The following is a 22,368-nucleotide window of genomic DNA, read 5'->3' as shown; positions in this document are numbered from 1 at the left end:
TAGTTTGACAGTTTAACATATGTCTGTGTTTTGCCATCATGTATTTCTGTTCTGCATATTAGAAACCTGTGTAAAGCTTACAGTCAGTGGTTTGGATGGTTTTATTGGGACTCTGTGTTCAAAGTTTTAAAAAATGATATTAAACTACAGTTTTTTAATGTACTTTCTTGGTTAGGGTAAAAAATGTCCAGCTCAGGAGAACCTTGGTAGTGCAGAGGATATCACACATGCCACATAAAGACAGCGTCCCTTTGCAAGTCTCCCTCTCCTTCCCCGTTTCCTCCTAACCCTAACCCTCTAAAATAAACCTTTAACAAATCATTTTAACACCCATAAATACAATCTTTAATCTTAAGAACAAAAAAGCTATTCATTGTGATTAATCATAGCATATTGTGTGATTAATTAGTTGACTTTTTTGAATTGATTGGCAGCCCTCCTCTCCAAACATGTTTAGAGATGATCTCTTTGTTCAAACTTTAACTGTGACTTTTTAATTAGTCATAAAAATGTGATGTTATAAAGAAACAGGAAGATTCAAGGGCTTTTAAGGAACCTTCATCATCATCATCATGATTATGGAATGAAACACTGAGTGACTGTTGGGAGTGGACTTGACTGTGACCTCCTCTCTACAACGTATCAGCTTTCATTATCAACACCATTGTATTTTCCTTTGCTTTGACAGAAAACTCATTATTCACAAGGCCAAATGTAAACAGGTCATATGTGTGCAGTCCTTCTGCATATTACTCATGCTGCTAATATGATGATTCATCACATCTGAATACATTAAAACCATACAAAAGTAAAATAGTTTAACTTAATGTTTAATTATATTCTGGTAGTTTAATAATAACACATAACCTCTATATCACTGCATTCATCTGTTCAATTCTGCCAATATATCTCTATTTGTGTTACTACCTCATTTATTCATTAAAGCACATTCAGCTATAAATACATGTTCCATTCATCAGCAACAAATAGTCTGTGAATGTTTCTTTAAAGCAGAGAAGCAGAGGTCAGTAATTAAATGTAATCATTCCTTCCTGACTAAACAGTGAATGGAGGTGGTTCCCATCTCATGAGTAAAATGTAATGCCTTAGTAAATGTGTTTGCCTATATTGGAAATTAAGCACTTGTCTATAACACTTACACAAAGCAATACACATCAATGCTCCAGATTTTCTGCAAAGGCAAAGTGCCACACACACATACAGCTATCATTAATAACTGAATGGGCTGTGCAGTGAGAAGCCAACTGATGAGTAGACAGACAGAAACCATTTCAAGCCAACAAGAGGGACACAAATCACAAATTAAATGCCAATTAATATTGTTCATGTAAAACCAATTCCAAAAATGAGTCACAATCACAAAGAGCCAAACTAATTGGATAGAGGCGACGGGGCTGGCACAGCATGTAAATGGTCATTTGTCTGCTTTGTCTCTATCTGAGTATAGATTTGATTGGACTGAATGTCAGGAGTTGTACACAACTGAAACCTGGCAGGTGAACAGTCACATGACATTTTCATTTGATGACATACAAGAAAAAGCAGACCAAATGAGCTCATTCATTTAAAGCTTGTTAAAATATTATCTGTTCAATGTATTTCAACTGGATTATACTGAACTCACAACACAAGCTACAAACACACAGCTCATAATGAGATTTTCATTCAACTGAATTATTTTTATGATGTTCTTCTTACTGAACAATAAGACTCATCATGTATGTGTTCATCTCATTTTGCTCATAGAATTATTAAATCCACAAGGAACTTTTAGGAAGTCTTCAGCTACCAACTGTGAAAGGAAATCATTTCATCAAATAGAAATGTTTTATTTTGTTTAATTTATTTTCAGTTTTTCAGCCTCATGTTTGAAAATGCAAAATTGCTGCCAACATGGAAACTAGTATGTTAACACTGACTGAAGCATTTTTAAAGTACTCCTACACTGTCACAGAGAAAATGACATCAAACTTGAAATGTGCTTTTCATTTCCGTTTGCACATCTGCAGTGTGGAACTTGAAAATGACAGCTTCAACTGAAACTGAATGATGGACTGATTTAAGCTACTGAAAAGCTCATAAAAAGATGCAAACTTTCCCAGGACTCTTTTGTGAAATGATGATGATATATGCTGATACTATGGACTTCTATATAGATTGTGTTTTTTTGGTAAGTACTGAATGTTACACAGCAGCGTTAGCATTGCATTGTGTTTCAAGGATAAAACAGGGCTTGCTACTTTTGCTTCAAAGACAGTCAGAAAATAGTCTGATGAGCACTAACCCGAAGTCTCCTTCATGAAAAAGCAAAATATCCAACAATAAGTGACCAGTCTGATGTGTGTAGAAGTGTGTGTGTGTGTGTGTGTGTGTGTGGTTATTCTGTAGCACCCTGGTGTCATCAGGCAAAGAGCAGTGTATCTGTATCTCGCTGTTATTGTATAACAGGACTCTTTACTTTTTATAAAGCCACCTTAATGTAAGACATCCTCTTCATTAACACACAGGAATCAGATAAGAAGTGATTTCAAATGTTAAACAGATACTTGCTACCTGTTAACAGACACAAACATATAGATAGGAGATTGACACCATGCAGCAGTGTCATCCCAGAGTCAAGTAAACACAGAGCAGTGTTTTCAGATCAGAGGGCTTTAGGACACAGTGATGCCAGCTTTGCTAGATTAGCAATAAAGCTACAGCTATTTGCACTTGTCAGTGGTGATGAACGGGGCTATTTGCTGGCTCAGTGGTATTACGCAGCGCTCGTTTGGGCTGCAACTTGATTTGCATTAATGGCTCATTGAATAAGATTAAAACTGCCAGGCCCAAACACACTGCCCTTGAATGTGCACCTGCATATCTCAGAGCTTCACTGAAACAAACCTTGAGATCTGTTATGGAGACAAACACATTTTTAATGATAGGATTGGAGCAGGAGCAGAACACAGTGACAGAGCACAGTGACAACACATGCACAGTGTGTGAGATTTGTGCTTACCAGAGCTTGAGCTGAGGTCTGGTCAATAGCTGCTACAGACAGTGAGGTACTGGACTCTATGTCATCTAAAGCAAGCTCTATATTTTCCTAGATATAGGAAGGAATAAAGGTTAGGGTTAGTAAACTAAAGAAGATGATCAATAAATCACAAGTGTATCTAATCAATAATATTACTGCATGGAAAAAGAACATTACTATTCTTTAGATTGGGTTTGATGAGTCTACATTGGATTGTAATTAGCACAACGTTTCAGAAATCGGTGACAACAATGTTATCTGTATTTGCAGAACAAGATCATTGAGTTAGTTCATGTTTGAAGGAAAACTGAGGGTAAACTGGAGAGTTGGATTCATCTCTGTGAAAGCTTGTTGTGACCAGTTTTCATTAAGTCATGTTCTACAGGAGAAATGGCTCCAATGAAAGCTGCTGAACACTGTGTGTTCTGTGGATTGACTAGAGTTTTAAAAAGTCATTTTCCATTGCTGTGAGCATTACAACTTCCATTCAATTCATCTCCAGTGTATAGGAGTGGAGCCAAATACCTCAAAACCTCCACAAATAATAATAGCAAGAATCAGTATTTGACTATATTTGAAATGAGGTCCTATCTGCTTAGTGTCATGCTGTGTCTGGCCAGCAGCACCTCCTTGTATCTCTCCATCTCCTGAACAAAGGTGCGTTCATGGAACAGGGTCTGCAGCCTCTCCTGGGTGTAGTTGTGACAGAGCTCCTCGAATGTGGCTCCCCTCTGCTGCTGAGCCAGACGAGGGTTCTGGAAACCTGGAGTGTCCACGATCAGCAAGGAGCACAGAGAATGCTGACTGGACTTCAGAGCCCTGAGAAACACAAACACACCCTGATGCTTTAGTGATGAAGCTGTGTGGACACTAAGGGGCTGTTTAGCTGTAGTATGACAATAACAGGGTAGAAGTGGGAAGAAGAGAGCAGAAGAGATTAGAAAAGAAGAACTAAAAAGATGTGAGAGCACATGTACTAGAGCTGTAGTAAGTTTTGTCTGACAAAACACCCAACCAGATTTAATTAATGATGAAATAGTGATCATGATAAAAGAGATAAAAAGCAGTTCAAACAATAATGTGAACATGCTTTGAATATAATTTACAGAAAAATCAATTCATAAAAGGTGGACACAATGAGTGAGTATCCAGTTCTGTGTAAACACCATCTGAAATGCTACCTGCAGTACTCTAATAGAAACCAGGACACTGCTGCACGTAAGCACAATATTCAGGTTTATCAGTGTTCTCTGTTGGTAGAGGAACGCTGAGAAATCAAGACACAACTGGATACAGATGGTCAGAAACGTCATGTATACAATGATATGAATAACCAGGTTCCTGATGTTCCATGTATGAACAAGGATACTCATGAGTAGTATGAGTAGTAGTGTCAATCAGAGAAACACCGGCAGACTGATAAATGAGTCCAACCTGTTTATGTGCATGGTGTCATCTGGCTTCTTATGACACACCTGATTTATAAATCAAGCGTCTATGTAAAGAAATGGCACAAAGTTTGTGGACCATATCAATGATCCTTCAATGTGACAGACTGGAGGAAATGTTGCACAGCCGTACATCACCATTACACATGTTACAAGTGTGAGTACATGCAGTCAATGTGCAACTTTCAGAGTTAGAACTGATATCAGTGAGTAACTCCATGTGCAGCTTTACAAATGAAGCGTAGAGCATATGAGACAAAGGCCTGAAGAATCTGCACAATATGAAATCAACTAACAAACAAGTGAAGGAGCTCATTGATTTCACAGCCACCTGTGAGCACAGACAACACTAATTGTTTATTGCCAAACACAGACACACCAGTATAAATGCAGAGCTGCGGATTGTGTGCATCTACACACAGCAGCAGAAATACATACAATACATGCTAATCAATAACCTCAACAAGCTATAGCTATAGTCTGGCCTGGCTTGTTTTTGTTATTATGCCTGAGAGAGGTTTTATATTCACCTCTTTTCAGGTGCAGCCTACAATTTCATTTCATTGATTTGATTTGTTTTGTAATACAGGACATGTGGTTTACTAAACTAAAAAATGAATTGAAGTGTAAATGCTGAAATGTTCCTTAAAAAGTGTGAGCAGTGAAAGTAGTACAAGTATCATGTGCAGTGTGTCCTTCAGTTGCAACTGTACTGAGCAGTAGCATTTCAACAAAGAAAACATAACAACAGAATGTAAAGACAAACAGCATATGGGTGGAAAGAGGAGAAAAACGTTTTTTAAAAATAGGGGAGGAAAGAATAAAAGTGAGGAAGAGAGGAAAATGACAGTTAGGGAAGAAATTAGGTTTGAATCTGCATCTGTTAATGTAAGAAATGAAAGCTCTGAAACTACACACACACACACACACACACACACACACACACACCCACAAAGCAACTGTATTATAAACCCTTATGAAAGGAACTCCAGCAGAACTAACATACTATATTAACCTGTTAATGAGGGAGATGACGAGGGTGAAGAGCTCTGAATAGAGTCCTGATGCCATGGCCTCCAAACACTCCAAGGCTGTGACCTTGGAGCCTGAGAGAAAGACAACAGATCAGAGTCAGAAACATCTGTCCATCATCAGAGCAGAGGCAGAGCAAACACAACTGTGTTTAAATCAAGCTGTACCTGAGTTGTCTCCTTGACCGGCCTCGTCTGGTCCTCCTCTGAATGAGGTGGAGTGCTGCAATCCTTTAGCCTGGTGCTTGAAGATAGAAGAGGACAGCTCCTCTAAGGTGCAGCCCAGCAGGTAGGCTGCCTTCTGGGCCCATTCATGACGAGCAAACTGCCTGCGACCCGCTGCAAGCACAGTCAATACATGGCTTTAATATACATGACAATATGCAACAGGGAGGAAAGATAATGAAGATGACAGATGCACAAAGATGAAGGAGGATGAGGGGGGGGGGGGGGGGGGGGGGGGGGGGGGCGGTAAGGATACTGAGGGTCATAGTGTTTTTGTTTTTGTCTGAGCTAAAGCTAACATGAACAGAAAACACTATCAAACTACAAATAGTGTCAAAAACCTTACAGGCACATAAGCATCCATTATGGCAGGCCTGTGTAGCTATAAGATATTTCCTGTCTGGTGCTGACAGCAGAGGATGGTCTGCATACAGAGAATCGACATGGGGGAGAGGGGGGGGGTGTTGTGTGAAATCTGACAGCTAAGGTGTTAAGATTCATACGTGAGGTTGAGATTTTCCATCAATAGAAAATGTCATTCTTTTTGTAACAACAGTCCATATGATCAGATAACATCCAGGTTTAGAGGAGTGTGACACAAATGATGCATCATTTTTTAAAGAGGAGAGTTTTAGAGCAGGATGACACATTTTAAATGTGTCTGTGCCTATTTTTACAGCCGTGCTGGGCCATGTGTAAATGAATGTGAACACACCCTTTGAAAGTGGCTGAAGAGAGTGCTTTTTGTTTGTTTCTTTCCATGTGACTTGTTACAAACTGAAGGTGTGGATATTAGAAGACATGGCTGTTTCTAATCCTAATTTGTGTTGATCTTGTCATTTTTACTCATGATCCCGTTTCAGTCAATGTCTATGTTGTTTATTTCAGAGATTCTACCACAGAAACCTACGATGCCATATATGTTAAAGAAATAAATGCTGACCTGGGGGGGGGGGGGGGGTAAAACTTGATGTTCTCTGACATTATAAAGTCAAAAATTTGTAAGAAAAACAATCACAAATTTACTTTTTTTTATGGTGTTTTATGCCAAGCACTCACATAGCCTCACTTTGCAACAGTGTATAGAAGTCACTTGTTGTGCATTATGCCTGCAGTGAATGAACAGTCTCTTACTTCTCATACATTTGTGAGTTTTTTTCATTTGCAACTTTATAATGTCAGAGAATATGTGAATATCTTTTCTTGTAAATCTACAACTGCCACACCCGTCCCCCTTCCAGGTCAGTATTTATTTTTTTATTTTGTACATATATTGACCTGACTGCACTGAAAACAAAGCTAATAACTAAGGATGAGCCTGCTAATCACTGCTGATCATCTCCTGTCTCTGTCTGTGTTTGTACAAATGTGTGTGTGAGGAGTGTGTCTGCAGTCTGTCTGGAGGCGATTCAAAGCCCATGTGTTAAAGCAGACCAAGGCAACATGAAAGCCTGTGTAGCCAGAGCTTAGACACAGAGCCAGAGTAGAATGTGGGAGACATGGGGAGGAATCACAGAGAGCAGTTTAAAAAGGACAGCAAAGTTCTGATCCTCGTGATTTTCATCTCACGCAACAGAAAAGGGTGAGACAGAGAGCAGGGAGAATCATCATGAGGCAAACACGAGAACACAAGAGAGAAGGAGATGAAGAGAGGAGGGGGAGTAGGAGCAGAAACAATAAAAATGCTAATGACTTAAGGCCTGGAAGGCATGATAAAGGCATTAATACAGAAAATACAAACAAGAGAGGCTCTGAAATAAAGTTGTGTTTTTTTTTAAGTGACAACAGTCAACAACATGTGTGTTGTTTTTCCATTACCTTCATCTCCATCTGCGTTTGATAGGGCGCAGCATGCAAACATGCAAGTAAAGAGAGGGGGTTAGAGATAATACAGTTCATGGTTTCATCAACAGACAGTCACATGAAAACACACATTAGCATTAAACAACAGTGACAAACCACCATCATGCAGCTGAGAGGTTAGACACATCACCCTGCTTCTAACAGCTGATCCTCCACAACTCCACAACAAGTGTGTTGTTAACCACCCTGCCAAATTTGAATGATATATGTATATATATTTATATATAAATATATGAAATTAGGCTTCATAGTTGTGTAAAAATCAGTCTCTTTTTTCCAAGTGCTGTGGGAGTGCCCACCGAGTCCCCCTACCAAGTGTCACCTGTCAATCAAAATCACCACCTCTACCAGAAACATGGACGCTAAGTCTGAGAGCTTTCTGCTGCTAACTAGGCTGCTAGCTTGGTGGCTAGCTTGACGGCTAACTCAGCAGCTACCTCAGCTAACTGGCTAACTGTAGACTGTAGTAGTAGTGTGTGATGAATGTATTTATACGCGGCAGTGATTTTCAGACCCGCCCACTAAATCCTGAACACAGAAATCTTGAAACACAGTTTGTGAAGTCTAGCTCCACAAGAGACACACATTTATGACCTATTTAATGTGTTTAGAAGAAAATGTCACTTTCGTGGTCTTTAATGTCCCAACTGTTCTTCAGTGTATTTGATCTAAAGCTGTAACTAACTATTCTTTTCCTTATTTATTATTGGTGAAAAATAACTCAATAAAAATTAGTTAAACAACTGGACTATGTGTGAGCAGAATATGAGTGTATGTGAGTGTATGGTTGTGGTTATGTAGCTGGAGACAGATGATCTATCCTTTTAAAACACCCTTGGTCCAGTTGTTTGGTCTGCAGCAGAGTTTGATTGACAGCTTTCACGGCAGCCCAAATGAAGCAAACCAATGAGAAAACAGTGTGTGTAACCTAACAAACAAGTTGGGTGTGAAAGCATCATGACATTATTTTAGTTGGAGAGATTTTCAACTGGAGTGAATTATTGCATGCTGCTTCTTCCCTTCTTCCCTGCAGCTCTCTTATTGAATTTTGCTCATTTTCTCTCTTACACTCATTTGCAAGATGCTCAAACTGCAGGAACAACTTTGCTTACAAAAAAAGTCACACTAGAGAATCAATCATGGCTGTGGTGTGACTGGGGGCAGATAAACTGTGTCATATGCATTAGTTGACAATGACATATCTAACCCTTATCCTGTGTTTCATCTTCTCTAGAACATTATTGCCAACATTTCCCTCTAGAGATATTTGAGCATTCAGATACACTGTATGATTATAACACAGACGTCTAACCTCAGCTCTCTCTGGAATGACAAGTGAATCAGACTCTGTCATCAAAGGCTGGTAAATAAGTCAAATTTCATGGCTAGATACAACTAGTGTGACCAAACGTAATTTCTGTCATTTGAGACACCTCAGCATCCTCCTCACTATGACTGTGTGCATTCACAGGTCAAGCCTGACACCTAGTGGCAGCTGCTAGAAATTCAGTCAGATCATTTTACTTGTGATAGGAATTTGGAATCATTCAGTATAGCTGATGGTTATTTGAGCAGGGTCCTGTTGTAATCACTGAGGGACATGAACACATGTTGGGCAGCGCAGAGGAGCAATTGGCAGGTTCAAACAAATGAACTGAGTGTTAGGGAAAATAGAGGACAAATGTGTACAACAGTGTTCAATGCTTCTCAATGCGTTTGGTATTTTAAAATGTAGAAGTAACATGTGAAGGTGATGACACTCCTCCTCCAGGTCAGTGACAGACATAAAGGTTCCTTTCAGACATTTTCTGTCCACTGTGTATACAATTATGTGTTTGACCACTGCATTATGTCTGTATTCTAGCCTATTAAACATGTGACAGGAAATGTAATCCTAATATTTAGATCCCAAGCTAGCTATTAAACTGTGTTTATTGAAACCAATGACAGGCTCTGTGCATGTTTTACAGGTGAATTTAAGTTTTATTTGATGCTAAATTCATTGAAAAGAGCCTATTTCTTTCTTTCATGAACTGTGAGACTATAGAGGATGTGAATACAGTAACCAGAGTATATGTGAAGCGTATATACTGTCTACCAGTAGGTGTGATTATTAAAAGGACACATATTCTGCACATTTTCAGGTCAGTATTTTTAATCTGGAGCTCTGCTGGACTATCTGAAACAAGCTGTTTCAGCCTTTTATTCAGAGCTCTGTTCTGATTGGTCAGCTCTTAGACGTTGCATACTCGTCATTTAAGTAGTAAAAACTGTTGCTAATGAAATATTCAGAGCTCTGGTTTTCTACATACATCTACCTGAAGTTTTGGGTCTTTTACCATTGTTAGCACAGACATCTGATATTATAACAATATAAATAACTGAAAATCACTAAAATCTGAATATGTCACCTTTAAGAGAAGCTGAAATAATTGCTGGTGTTCACTGGTGGAAGAAGTATCCAGATCCTTTACTCTGCAAAAGCAGCTAAACCTCAATGCAAAAACACAAGTCCTATATGGAGATTATCATTAACTACTTTATAAATGGTTAGCTTAAAGTAGCTGCAGCAAAAAAAATAGTTTAGTTTAGTTGGTTTAAAATATTTAGTACAGATATGAACTAGGCTGAACTAAAGCATGAGTAAAGTAAAGTACCTCATAAGTGTAATAATGTGGACTGTTTCTATCATTTTGAATAGAAGCTAATACTGAACATTAGTGTCCTCACAAGATTCACATGTACTGCTTGGGTGTCAGACTTCCTGATTCTTGTACCCACCATACATACTGTAGGTGTGAAACACTAATAACCATATTCTCATCAGTTAAAGCCCTCATCTTCATGCAGCTGGTTATAGAGTGAGGACTGAGTGAGGAGAAACCTGTCTGTGACTGCAGCAGGACTGAGGAATATCTCACTGTCTCCATTTTAAACATTAGTCTTTAGTACACTGAACACTCAGACGTTCTCTAGAATCCTCCTTTGATCTACTGCTCCTCTGCACAAAGGAAAAGAGCAACATTTTTTCCTGACATAATATCAATATCTCTAAACTGCTGATCTAATTAACAGTCCTGATGAATGAACATTGATTTTAAAGCGCTAGTTCCATTTCCTTAGCCTAAAAAAAGTCATTAAATGTGGAGATAAAGAGGATGTGACACTGTGAGTGACATCACAAACATGTTAAACTGAACATAGACCAACACTGAAGGTTCAAGCAAAACAGCTGATTCTGAGACAAGATGATGTGCATGTATTCTGTTAATACATGCATTTCTTTAGTTTGTTTAGACTTTATGAATGTATTTATGAAATGATGATGCAAACATTAGTCATGGAATGATATCAGTGTTTGGAAAATGCTGCTATTAGTCTTTCCTAATGATCCCTGTTACATGATGAGAACCTGTGTCTTTCAAAGGTCCGTCAGGTCTTATTCTACAAACTCAGGTACGGTGGAAGCTGTCTCAAGCTCACATTTGTAGGTTGTTTGAGGGGAACACACTTTGTGAATGTATGCATTAATGATGACAGGCTGAACACACGATTACTTTGGTATTTATGAATGTGGAGCAGCTCGTTTGGGGGAGACGGAGCAGGTTCAGTCTGGCCTTCAGCTCCTCTGAAGGATTAAATATGTGGAATTTTTATATTTCTTATGATGTTTTTCTTCAAATATTCTGTAAACTCTCCAAACTGTCTCCAAACTCTCTCTGTGGAGCACTACTGCTACCTGTCACAACACAAATGCAGTTCTCCTCATGTAAAGGCCAGTATGATAAGGAGTCAGACTGATCTGATGTATTTGTAGTCAGTGAAAGAGAAGTTCTTACCTTTAGTGGCACCTGCGGCCCCCAAGTGATAAATGGCCCCCAGGATGAGCCACAGGGCCTTCTGCTCTTCACTAGAGATGCCCAGCACCTTCATGGCTGCCTGCAGCTTTGTGAACTGCTGCAAAGCTCGCTGTTTATCTTCAGCCTAGAGGAGACAAGATCAGATCAGATGTTACTGATCCTGCTGATGAAGCTCACATGTGGTAGCAGCAAACAGCTGGATGTGTATATTTTGATTTTATTAATAAAGAACAGATTGGGCTCAAAATAATACATCAAGAAAATATTCAACTGAGCCCTAAAATCAGATACTTAAACCAGTTGAACTAGCTGCTGTGATTACCTTAGTCTGTGGTAGAATCCCAAAAGCACTGTTCTCAGCCAGGTGGTTAAAGTGCAGCTCAGTTCTGGAAGAGAGGAAGAGGAGGAGGAATGTGAGGTGATTTTGCCAGTAAAATGCTGAAGTCTTTTTGGATGTTGTTGTACATATTTTCAGTTTGATGTTTTGGTGACTTGGATGTTGTTCTGTACAGTGTGCAGAATTGTATATGTACAGAGAGGAAAGGTTTCTCTGTACACTTTAAATCTAAGTTTAAGGCGTTTACCTCCAACCATCATCTGTGAGAAGCAGTTCAGAGCCAATCATGGTCCAGAATGAAACACAGACATGTGATATGTGCAGTAAATGTGAAGCCCCCAGCGCACATACACTGAGAATGAACATTTCAGTGAAGTGGGAGACATCTTGCATCCAACTGTTAAATATTTGTGCATTTGGATTTCTAATTTGAAGAATTTAACATATTGGACACAAATTATAATTCAGAGCAGATTATTTTTATATATCTTAAAACATGTCTGAAAGGGAATCTTTAGAAAAAATGTTAATGCTGAGAACAAAAGTTATGGTAACTTATGGAGAGAGAGAGAGAGAGAGAGAGAGATTTCTATGACGCCTGAAATCCTGTTATAACCTGACGTTTTGTGTGCTTTTGAATTAATAGAAAAACAGAAGCATGAAAAAAAACGTTTGCCTTGCTAATGTATGCAATGACACTGAGGAAACCCTCCAAATGTGGATAATTAAGCTGACGAAGAGATGGTGGCAATACATGTGAATTTAGAAATCAAAAGCAAGAAACTGAATTAAAAAGAAAAAAATTAAATGTATGCTTGTGGAGTGTTTACATTCAAAGGTTGCAATAAGTTGAATAGAAGTGTTAGAGAGGTCACCTCAAGGTGCTGTCAGCTCCAGCCATCATGTAGTAGAAGACATTGAAGGTGGACTCTGCCTCAGGTCGTCTGCTCACTCTCAGTTTCTCCAGCAGCATCGTCTGAACACGATCAAACAGAGTGATATGGATTTACTCACCACTGCATGTGAGAGTGTTACACTGGGTTACAGTCACATATCATTCTGTATTTGTTCACTTCTTGAAGGATTTGGTTAGTTTAGTTTATAATTGCAGTGAAGGAGCTCTGAAGTCATGGAGACAGTGGAGGTCACACATCTGCTTCCATGTGGTTGTAAGTAGAAAGTGTGTGTGTGTGTGTGTGTGTGTGTGTGTGTGTGTGTATACCTGGATGGAGGCGGAGGCCACCTGCCCAGCCTGATCAAAGTCGAGGGAGACTACGTGGGAGAAGCGGCTGGCGTTGCAGTTCATAGCAGTGGGGCTGTTACCAAAAGCCTCCAGGATGGTGTAGACCGCCTGCCACTTCTCAGCTGAGTCACAAAACATAACATCTGTTCTTCACTATTTATTCTTAAGAATCAGTGATGGTCAATGTTTATTTACTGAATATTTAAAAAGACCTGGTATATGTAAAGTTCCAGCATATAGACAGCTTCTAAATGTATAAATTAAAGTTAAATAGACAATAATCCTCACCAGAGAAGATTTTGCCCGTGCTGCCAGCGATGGAGACCAGGTACTGGACCAGGTGCTGGCAGTTGGTGGTCTTGCCACTACCAGACTTGCCCAGCAACACAATGGACTGATCCTGCCGGGTGGTGAGCAGGTTGCGGTAGGCCGACTGGGCCACAGAGTAGATATGAGGAGCTGAGTCCTCGCGCCGGCAGCCTTTGAACATGTGCATCACCTGATGGAGGAAGAAGAAAGACACAGCATACAGTGGTCAGCATCATGCAGCATGTGGACAGACTCACACGGCTGTCAATCTGACCTTTATTTTGGAAAACCTCAGAAATGTCTCATTCAGTCACCAGTAATGAAGAAAATATATAAACAAGAACACTGTAAGACTCCCTGAATAATACTGTGTTTTTGAATATTGCACTTAGTCTGTTTGTGTTATTTGCATGACCTGAATGTTACAGGCAGTTGTTCAACATCTCAATCCATGGACTTTAATATGCTGCTCCATGAGGCGCTTAAAAAAGATGTTACAAATTTCAAATAACTGAGAAAAATGATGATTTGAGTGTTGATATTTTTAAAAGCAAACTTAAGACCTACCTTTTTAATTTAGCTTTCAGTTGAATTTTATATATTTATTAATGTGTTTTTTATTTTCAATTTTACCCTGTATTACTACTGCTACTACTACTTCTGTTTATTCCATTTGATTGTTTCTTCTTCATAAACTCTTTTACTCCAAACATTTCCAATTTTACCCACTTTATTCTATAGTGACTTTATTTTATTCTTTTATTTTTAATATTTTTATTAATCTTTTATTACCATTAGATTTGATTTATTTTTTACATTCTTAAGCTTCCTCTGGTGTTTCCTCATTACAGATTCTTGAAAGTTATGATAGAGTTCCTATTTCTAACATTTGTTTTTTTTTCTTGTTCTGACTATATGTAAAGCACTTTGTGTTGCATCACGATGTATGAATTGCCACCAATAACTGTCAAGATGGTGGTGAGGGGTAACAATAATAAGGGTCAGGGAAGGGGCTTCAGCTTTAGAGCAGGTGTCTATCTGCTACCTTTATGCAAATATATTCAAGAGGATATAAAAAGATGACATACTTGAGCACCAGTAACTGATGCATCCAGACATTTCATTGCTGCTTCTTGCATGAACCTCAGCCACTATGACATACCACACTTTATTCTTTATTTTTTTTTATCTACATGACATGTTGTTTGTGTTTTGGAAGTCTTCTGACCCCTAGTGGTCAAAAATGGCTTAATGTAGCTTTCTAGTTTCCTGTTTAGAGTTACTTACCGTTTCACTCAAGTCTACAGGCACAGTTAAGTTGATGTGTGTTTAATTGAAAGGCAGTGCTTTAAACATCCTGCATCATGAATCAAGGTGCTGTACCTTCTCAGAGTACATGGAGGGTGTGCTGAGGGGGTTGATGACCACCATGTTGGGTCCGGCATAGGTGTGGATGAGGTTTCCTCCGTAGCGCTGCCTCAAGCTGTGCATCACACTGGATTCATTGAGATAGAGCAGTGAAGCCAGGTCCTCTGAGCGGTCATATGATGGAGGGTTGGCCTACACAAGGAGAGGGAGCAGACAGTGGCATTCAGCTGGCTGTGAGTGAGGGATGAATGGGTAACCAGATACAGAGTTTTTAACTTGATCATGGAAAACCCCTGGACTACTAGTTGAAAACTGAGCTGGTCCGTGGTCCAGTGGTATCTAGAGACTAAATCAAACCTGGCTTTAAAGACTTTAAGGTCAGTGAGGGGGCTTCAGTATGGATGTACTGGGGAAACCAAGTAACTGGAGCAATTAAAACAGATGTCCTCCTCCCTATTATTACCAACCTTCTTCCAGATTTACAGCCAAAAGTTCATTTGATTAGCCATTGACTCTGAAGGTGCAATGTCACCACCGTCACTGCTGCTGTCCATCTGTGTCTGCAGTGAAAGTCTGACATGAAAGCATGTGCTGCACACTAACTCTGTGCTGAGTATTTTATCGCTCTGTACAGTACAGTACCACAATGAGTTTTAACTGTTTAGATTATGATGTTTCATTTACAGTATGGAACATCAATTCATTTGGAATAATAACCCTAATCCAGTCATATGTATATGTAGATAGTAAAGTATGAAAAAACATCATATTCATGTTTGTTTTCAAAAGCCACATCACACATTTGATTAGTCCATAGAATGCCTGAAGCACATCTCTCTCCTTAAAATACATCTGCTCTATTCTATTCTTGTTGTTCTTACACACAACAAATGAAAAGATCAAAGTCCACCTCTCAATACTTTCTGACTTGCCAGGATGGTAACTATGAAGCCCAACTGCACAGAATAAGATGTATCAGACTAATTGTTAGTAGATCAGTTCATCGTTGGTTTTGCTCAGAACATGATACTTGTTGACAATAAGAAAAATGTACAATATTTATCATCAGTTATGCTGACCATTGTACTGTTCAGAGAGCTCACTGATAAAAACAGCATGTTGGATGATTGTAGCTTTTTCTCCTTAAAGAACACTGCTATTGATTCTTCTGATTATTAGACAGACCACAAACAGGCAGGTCAATGATTACATCAACCAAATGACTTAGTCTCTGTTTTGTCTTCTGTGTACTGATGTCTGGAGCATTACTGTTAGAATACCAGCAACAGCATGAGTTTGTTTGGTCCCTGTTAACACATATTTAGATTTCAGAGATGTCAGAATGGAAAGAAGGACTATGGCCAAGTACACGAGGGTTAGTCAGTGCCTGGCAGCTGGCAGTGTCCTCTGTGGCCATCTGTGGCTGTCTGACTCTCTGTCTGTGACTCTGTGTCTCTGAGCTCCTCTCAGACAGGCTGGTGGACAGAAGGAGAGAAGACCTCCTTCTTGCTGTCCACAGACTGTTGATGCCACCTAGCTTCAGGCTAGCTCTGCATTTCCTTCATTCTGTTTTATATGGTCCCATCCAAATAAATAGTCTAAAGCCCTGAGCTGCAGGGCTGGCTCAGATTTCAGCTGCAGCTCCTCTGTACCATTTAACATTTGTAACAAACTCCCACTGACCTTTTCTACGTCATCCTCGTCCACATCCAGTATTGTCCCATCATGTTCCAGTTTGATTTTCACCTTGCCCTCTGGCAGAGAGCCAGGCTCTGTCTTCACCACGGTGGCTGAGCAGAGACAAGAGAGGACAGCACTGTTAGCTGTGGGCCTGCTTACTGATTAATTAAAGACAAAACTACAGCAGAAAACGTTGATTTAAAACTTTGAAGCCACAAAGAGATAAGTACAGCTGAGGTCACTTACAATCAGAAGGGAGAACAGAACATTTTCCCTCTGCTGACAGAAAACTGAACTCACTTTTATTTATAAATGTATGTGGACTGCCCCAGAGGAGTGTGGATAGTAAATAACACCACAAACATAATGCACATTGATTTGTAATTATCTTGAAAATTAAATTATTATTTGTTATTGTCCATTATTGCTAAACTGGAATAAAATTACATATAGAAAGAATTAAGTATGAGAGAGTATGAAATTTTCATTTTAACACACAATAACTCCCTTCCAATGGTAACTACTGTTGTGACCATCTCTACACTTGTACTTTACTGTATATGCTTTCAAATTGAACTTTAACGTTTTTTAATGCCTTATTATTTCTTTTATTCTTCCTCACTTCATACACTGTACAGCAGAGGTGTCCAAACTATTCCACACAGGTTCATGTGGCTGCAGATTTTCATTCCAACCAATCAGGAGCAGACCAGGCTTGATTCATTTAATCAGCTGATCTCAGTCTTCAGACAGCTGATCGGTTGGATCATGTGTGCTCCTGTTTGGTTGGCACACAGCCTTATGGAATAGTTTGGACACAGATATGAGCCAATATGAAAACTTTTTTACAGAACATATAACGCAGAAAATGATGCTTGGGGTGATTTAGACATGGTGTTGTTACGTAATTTGTTCAGCAGAGCGTGCTTCCACTCCATTGTTTATAATACTGTCTGTAGCATGAGGGATGGAGTTAGCATCAGAGCTCACAGGAGTCTAGCGGTGTCTCAAAAGTAAGTTACCAAGGAGTTTGTGAAACACATACTAAGAAGTTAATAAGCAATAACCCCGTCATTTCCCCTTTTCAATATAACTAATATAACATTAAGTCAGTCCCTGACAACATGTCACTCATGCTTTCCACATGTTAGCTATGTTAGTAGTTGTAGTTTGTCAGTAACAGTCTGTAATGTAGCAGATTAAAAGTTCAGATCAGCTTTCTGCAGCTCAGCAGATGGTGCAGTGATCAACTGAGTCTGTTCACTGTTGATTTCACTATGTTGTGACCTAGCTGATGAGACACAATGCTGGAAAGTAAATAAACAACGTCCCCATCCCTCACTGACCAGAGTTAATCATACTCGTTAGCCACATTAGCCATTAGCCTCATTAGCCAGCCAGCTAACCACCTAGCTACTTTCATACCGTGGAAGCTAATGTGTGAATATGTACTCACACCAAATAGTTTGTCTCAAGCTGAACAATTACAGTGGCTACATTTACAAAATTACATTTCAACATCTGTTTTTCCACTGTTGAAAGTTTCCCCATGTGTAACAGAATAAAGTTGCTGCCACTCTCCATCTGTTCACTCTGCTGTTTGAGACTTACACATGAATGTGAAATATTCATAACAACATTTATTGATAAACAAGAAAAAAAAATCAATCAATTGAAATAATGACTGATACAGTACAGTACTGATATTTATTTTGCTACTTCATTTTATTTATTCTCTGTTTTGTTAGTGTTAATTTCTAGAAATGCTTTACAATGTTAAATGTACTTCATTAGTTAGTTGTTTAATGAAGGAGCCTCATAACCACACAGAGAAGGTCTATTCTCATTCAAGCTCAAAAATTAATTATATTGGCCACCATATCGGTTATCAGTGAATTTTTCAATTTCCAAAATCCCATATCAGTCGGGCTCTATGAACTATTTAAATAACTGTATGTATTATAAATATGTTATATTTTAATGTATTTAAAAAGGGATCATTTATGCACTAGTTGATGCACCACAAAATTTTAGAAATGGCCCCAAATTTTAAACACTAAGACCAAAACTGTCGACAAAAAGTGTTTGAAATCTTCTCCACTGGAAAGGTAAAGCAGGTAAAGCTACACCATAGTGTTAATACGCTGCGCAATGCCATCTCACCCAGGGAGAAGCCATCCTTGTGGACCAGCCAGACCTTCTCTGATCCATACCAGGCCTGCTCATCTGCAATCTGCTCCTCAGTCTTCACCTAGAGAACAGAACGTACAACGAGAAAAATGACTGGACAGCCCGGACATGGAGACTGTTGTTATCAAGCCACGTCGCTGGACCACTCAAAGTCACACTGGCTCTTTCTGAGACAGCTGTTCTGCACATGCTGAAAGGTTATGAAGGAAAAGCTTTGTGAACAGGATGACCATGCAGTGAATGAAAGTGGACTCAAAAGGTTTCTGGTAACTTCCACTGAGCACTGCATGCCCCTTCAGGGTGGTGTGTGTGCATGGGTGTGGGAGAAACTTTGAACGAGACACAATAAAGATAAAATAATAGAAACACATTTTAGAAATAGGAAAATAAACAGTAAAGGAAATGTTTTGGAATGTACACCCAAAAACCAAAATTAAGGCATAGTTATTGACTATAAATTTCACGTAATGTTGATGGGAAAAGTGAATAGGGAACAAAGCACTCTGCAAGCAAAGGGAGATAGCACAACACAGCACAGCACTCCATAGTGCAGGGTGATGGGGGAACACATTTCTTTCTTTTTTTTCTTTTCCCCTGCCGGCACTCTGTGAGACCCGTCCTACACTGCCTCTCATTGGCACCGACCCTAATCACCTCTCTCCTCATGTCTAAACCTAACCAAACTAATTAACAAACACAACAAGTACCAGCCAATGAGAGGCAGAGTAGAGCAGGTCTTCGTAGAATACAGGTGGGGAAAAGAAATAAGGGTGGTGGGACAGGTGTGTTTTTAGATGAGCTGGTGGTGAATCACACTCAGGCACAGGGCAGGCCAGACCTGGGGTTGCTTAGCTGCAGCATGAGATGCTTGAAGGAGGGCCACAGGGTCCTCTTCCACTGATCCCTGGTGATTTGGTCAGCATGAAGAGGTCAAAGGTCACAATTATATATGAGCAACACATGTTATACAGAGATAGATGCAGACAGCTAGGATAAAACAGATGAGCACAAAGATAAATAAAGATATCATCTGCATATTGGCAGACTGTGTCACTGTATGAAGAGATCGCACACCTGTGAGAGAGATTTAGTTTACTTCACATTATTCATAAAAGCATCTTCTGTGATCCCTTCAGGAGAGATCAGTGTTTACAGATTCATGGAATTAAACGGTTATATGACAACAAAAAGAGCTGGAGTTATAAACAAAGATTTATTGTGAGCCAAAACAATCCACTGGTAACACATAAACTTAATAAATAATCACACCACACTCAGACAAATCCCAGTCAGATACTGCCTACCCAAGTATGGAGACAGTGGACATGCATCTGTAACGGTATACTGCTCCATCACCATGCCAAGCCTCAAAAAAAGGCGACGCAGAGAGTTTTAAAGTCCATGCAGGTGGCTTCTATCAACCCGACGGGTTGTGAAAAGAAGCAGATATATCATGCCATCATCTTACAAATTAGAGCTCATACCAATCAAAACAAAGCCATCATTAATTGAGGTAGAAAATGTCAATGTACTGTTATTTCTGTGCAATTAGTACAAACACAGATTTAGGACATTGGGAGATTATATAAGTAAAAGCTGTAGAGAGAAATTGTTCAACACACCATTTCAACAACCAGGAGCATAATGAAAGTAAGACTAATGACTGAAAATATCACATTGAATCGAATATCACGTCCTGTCTAATATATCAGAAGAAGACACTGACTAAATTTATCTTCTAGCTTTTTGAATGCAGCCTAATACAGATGTTGGAAATACTGCAGACAGGGGAAAAGGGTAAGGTTGGCCTTTATACTAAGTAGAAATTCCAGTTAGGAGAACCAGAAGAAGACTGGAGGGCTGCAGTACCTGGAGGGGGCCCTGGGGTAGCGGGGCCACCGAGGCAGGGGCTTGGACAGAAGACGAAACACTGACTGCCGGCTCCAGCTTAGCCACAAAGCAGCCACAGAGAGACAATCAGAGCCAGCAAAAGCAGTTTGGGTAAGGCATGGAGAGAAGGAAAGAGAATAAGAGGAAGAAGGGGAGGGAAAGAAAAAGACAAGGTCCACATGAAACTTTGGATGATGAAATGCAGTGCATAGAAGCAAAACAAAGGAGCATGGATATTTGACAGAGTAATGGAAAAGTGAAAAATGGTTGTGCTATGAGTAACACAATGAAAATGATTCTGATCATACAAGAGAGAAAATGATAAGGTAGCATAGAGCAGCCAGAGTTATTGTTAACTGTCACAATGACATATTAAAGACATGTTATTTGGAAGGAACGCCTGGACTAAAGCTGAAGAGCTCAGCCACTGTAGAGTGCTGTTAATTGAAAAGAATAAATCATCACTAGATAGATCATTCATTAATTATTAATTTGGTGTTATGAAAATGAGTGGTGTTGCATCATTATTTGACTAAATTCTGCATCTTTCTGTCTAAAGATTTTCAGCCTTGAAAATTAAATTATTTAATTCAGATAGATCCAAATGACATTTGAGATAGAATGTGAAGCTTTAAACTTGTTCATGTAACACTGGCAAAGCTTAAATGACACAACAGTGTGTTGAAAACTTTCCAACTAATAAAAAGAAGCAGGACCAAATGGTCCAATGCTACAAACAGCACTACAGTATAACCCTGAGTTAGAGTCAGGACACCAGTATAGGGGATACAATTTCAATGTGTCATGACTCACAACTGGTAGACCAACTGTTGTGTCCCAGTCAGGAGGGCAACAGACACCCTGCTAATACTTTCCTCTGCTGTGTGTCTGTAAATATACACCAATAAACTAAGCATGTCAGGCACAGACGTCAATGGTAAACAGACAAGTGAAGCAATCACTGTTTAAGTTAGGGAGGCTGAGGTTTTGTAAGCCAACTCTGAGATGCTGAAACAACACAATAACAAGGAGAGGAGCATCAGTAGTATTGACTTGATTCAGTCTGAGGGCATAGTCTATAGTGCTGTTAATTAAGGTTTAATCAAGCATGCATTTTATATGAACAGCAGAGAAGTGCAATTGTTCAGGGTAGAATTAGAATGTGATTGCCATAAATAGTATATAAAGGGAAAAACTGTTCCAGGGTCAGAGTTAAGGATTAAAATCTCATTCCATGGGATTTTAGTAGAACTTTGACAATTACTCTATGCCATTCTCTGTACTTTAAGTGAGTAGTGTAGGTTAGAGAATATGACATTTGTCTATAATGTTCAAACCACAGTAGCTATCACTTATATAACTGAATACCAAGTTTAACAGCAGAGTTTGACTGCCCTCTTTGGTTGAAAGTCTGTTTTACCTCTGACCACACCCTACATCATTGATTGGAGGGAGAGGGGCTTGGGGGGGATTGGAGTTGACACAGACAGACAGAAACCGACATAAAGCCAATAAAAGACATCAATAATATGCAGATGGCCAGCAGGGTAATTTACAGGGGCGCCGAAGATCCTCATCAGGCGTCTCTGAGCCTCCTCAGTGGGACTGAGCGGTGCCTCCTACAGGTCAAAGCAGCAACACATAAACACTGAGTGCACTAATACTGATAATGCAAAGCCCATGACTAATGAGCAGACACGTGATTATGATGCACTGCAAACAGAGCAGCCGATTAGTGTAAGTATAAACTGCAAAACACAAGAAAGATCTGATTGGCAAAAGATCATGTCAGTAGTTCTCCAAAAACAGGGGTAAATACCAGAGGGGGCAAGAAACAGCATGCACAGTAGAAAACCAGTGAATCTCTCTCTCTCACACACGCAC

At 39.4% G+C, this 22,368-nt stretch overlaps 1 protein-coding gene across 3 annotated transcripts in view; it reads right to left on the bottom strand.

Annotated features, from left to right (window-relative positions):
- myo18ab (myosin XVIIIA b) overlaps positions 1-22,368 on the bottom strand; it is a 145,184-nt gene that overhangs the window by 79,216 nt on the left and 43,600 nt on the right. For 2 of the 3 annotated variants that reach the window (XM_053321307.1, XM_053321310.1), the window contains exons 3-14: positions 18,568-18,655; positions 16,408-16,514; positions 14,740-14,916; positions 13,336-13,546; positions 13,027-13,169; positions 12,680-12,780; positions 11,790-11,853; positions 11,447-11,591; positions 5,688-5,858; positions 5,504-5,594; positions 3,667-3,859; positions 3,023-3,109 (exon numbers count right to left, since the gene is read on the bottom strand). In XM_053321307.1, coding sequence (XP_053177282.1) covers positions 3,023-3,109; positions 3,667-3,859; positions 5,504-5,594; positions 5,688-5,858; positions 11,447-11,591; positions 11,790-11,853; positions 12,680-12,780; positions 13,027-13,169; positions 13,336-13,546; positions 14,740-14,916; positions 16,408-16,514; positions 18,568-18,655 — 1,578 coding nt within the window. Of the gene's footprint in view, positions 1-3,022; positions 3,110-3,666; positions 3,860-5,503; positions 5,595-5,687; positions 5,859-7,562; positions 7,792-11,446; positions 11,592-11,789; positions 11,854-12,679; positions 12,781-13,026; positions 13,170-13,335; positions 13,547-14,739; positions 14,917-16,407; positions 16,515-18,567; positions 18,656-22,368 lie in introns of those variants that run through there. The other variant, XM_053321308.1, reaches the window with a different exon arrangement.

The sequence above is a fragment of the Scomber japonicus genome, chromosome 6, assembly GCF_027409825.1.
Source record: "Scomber japonicus isolate fScoJap1 chromosome 6, fScoJap1.pri, whole genome shotgun sequence".
NCBI classification, from domain to species: domain Eukaryota; kingdom Metazoa; phylum Chordata; class Actinopteri; order Scombriformes; family Scombridae; genus Scomber; species Scomber japonicus.
Note: the sequence above shows the minus strand (reverse complement) of the source record. Positions and strands in the feature narration are given on the sequence as shown.